The sequence below is a fragment of the Propithecus coquereli genome, unplaced genomic scaffold (assembly GCF_000956105.1).
Source record: "Propithecus coquereli isolate 6110/MARCELLA unplaced genomic scaffold, Pcoq_1.0 Scaffold23, whole genome shotgun sequence".
NCBI lineage: Eukaryota > Metazoa > Chordata > Mammalia > Primates > Indriidae > Propithecus > Propithecus coquereli.
In genome coordinates, this window is record NW_012147841.1 from 3,333,127 (window position 1) to 3,335,323 (window position 2,197).

Consider the following 2,197-nt stretch of genomic DNA (forward strand, 5'->3'; position numbering starts at 1 on the left):
TACAAACTGAAATAGAACCAAAAATATTTCATCTATTTACAACAAAAAGCTTATGATAATCAGCAATTATAAATTTATTACTTAAAAAATCTTGACAGTAGCCCACAAATACTTCAGATTATACATGTAAACACTTGTAAGGCAAATTTAGAAGCATATTGTAATTTTAATAGATGAAGAAATGAGGTAGAGGTTACCAAAAGAATTTGCCCAAGGCCCTGAGGAAAATCGGCAACATATAGATATTATTTCTTCTGACACCTAAACCCCGGTGTGCTCCACTTTTCCTGTGGCATATTTTGTAACAACCACAACGCTTTATAAATAGGTAAAAGCATATAAAAAACAATCTGTACATTTGCATCTTAACAATTTGTAAAGCATAACCTAAATTGCAATCTACGTTTCCAGAAACCTTATTCAAACTTTTAAGACAAACAGGTGCATTTCGAACAGAGAGAAATTTTTGGTATTCTAAATGAAAGAATCTATAATGTCCAACTTCAAAAACCAATTGTTTTACAAGTAATTGCAATTAAAGGTTTTCCAATAAAACTTTTCCTTTTGATTTAAAGAAAATTATGTGATACAGAATTACAGACACATGTGCTTCCACCAAAATACTGCTTTAAAAGTTCTTTTAAGTTTCTTTTTCATACAGGTCAAATGTCCACCAGTCTATCCTGCTGCCTGACAGCTGTAGTTCCTATGAGCATCAGAAGCACCTGAAAGGCTTTTCTAACTTTACATTCCTGTCTGCTCCCAATTCCTGAGATTCAGATGAAGGTAGCCTGTCAGATGGGGCAAGGCTGGGGTGGTGGGAAGGCCCTGCTCTTACCGGTGGAAAATCATCTTCGGATGATGCTTAGTCCTTCTTTCCTTGAGAATTATAGTTTTATCATTTCATTGTAGCTTGTCTAAATGCATTTACAGCAAGGAATGCCCATGAAACAAACTGAACAGAGCTTTGGGATCAAGGATTCTCCAACTTCAGTGGTGTGCAAGAATCACCTAGAAGTTTGCTCAGAAGAGACAGTGCCAAGCCTTACCCTATAAAATATCATACAGTTGGCCTTTGCAGAATGAATGAATGAATGAATGCATACAGGAGGGACAACTGGTAGCCAACATATGAATAGTAGCACCCCTAGGGTATCAGTGCCAATCTGAATGAAATGCTCCTCTAAAATATTTGTGATATGTTTTATCAAAAGATTATAATCGCAGAGTAAATATGAATTATGAACAGATTATTTTATAAAATATCTTACAAGACATTTTAGTTACATTTCTTTTTGGTTAAACAGCAGCCACTTACCAAGGTGAGTGTAGGAAAGGCTATCGTTGAGAATGAGAATTTTGTGATCATGCAGGATTTTAACGATACTTCTTGTTTCTGTCTGGTGGAAATCATAGCTGGTAGTTGTTATCACAATCTCTTCTCCCTCCTTAGAAAAATTCAAATGCCAAATTTAAGAACAATTTAAAAAAGATTTATTTTTTATAACATTATTAAATAACTCAAATTTAATTTATATCTGATTAGCAATCATGGTATTACCAGAAATGGAGGAAATGACTGATTCCCAATCTCAGAAAAAAATTACAATATATGCTTACCATATCAGAAAGTGAAGAGGCTTAAAAAACTAAGTTAAAAGGGCAGGCATCAACATGAAAAAGTTCTGCATGCCAAATGGAGCATTTTGAGTATCAGTTAGATTAACAACCACAGTGGAGTTGAACATATCAAATATATTTAAATCCATGAGCTTATATTGATACTAATAATAAAACAAAATAAGTAAAAACTCTCTGGCACTTTTGGAGGATGCTTGGGAACTAACTCATTATTTTGAAAACTAGTCAATATGGGGAAAGAATCAAGCATTTTTTTCTTGCATTTCCCATATGAACTTTCCTTCAGGGTAGTCAAATGGTTGTTTAGGGGAGCTTCTCTTTGTAGATGTAGTCTAAATTACAGATGAGCAGGGAATGGTAGAATTAAAATACCACCATTTTAAACCTCAGTGATTTAATGGACCTGGCGATAATCATTAACAGTTGCTGACATCATAAAAAGAGAAACAATCATATGCTATGTGCCTACTGAAGAAAAAATACACCACCAACTAGAGAATTCTTACCTAAAAATTGAGCCTTAGTCTGATCAAGGTTCTAGCTTTAAACTACCTAT

At 34.0% G+C, this 2,197-nt stretch overlaps 1 protein-coding gene across 1 annotated transcript in view; it reads right to left on the reverse strand.

The window, feature by feature from the left end:
- PKHD1L1 (polycystic kidney and hepatic disease 1 (autosomal recessive)-like 1) overlaps window positions 1-2,197 on the reverse strand; it is a 204,930-nt gene that overhangs the window by 63,757 nt on the left and 138,976 nt on the right. The window contains 1 exon segment of the mRNA XM_012645294.1: window positions 1,319-1,448. Coding sequence (XP_012500748.1) covers window positions 1,319-1,448 — 130 coding nt within the window.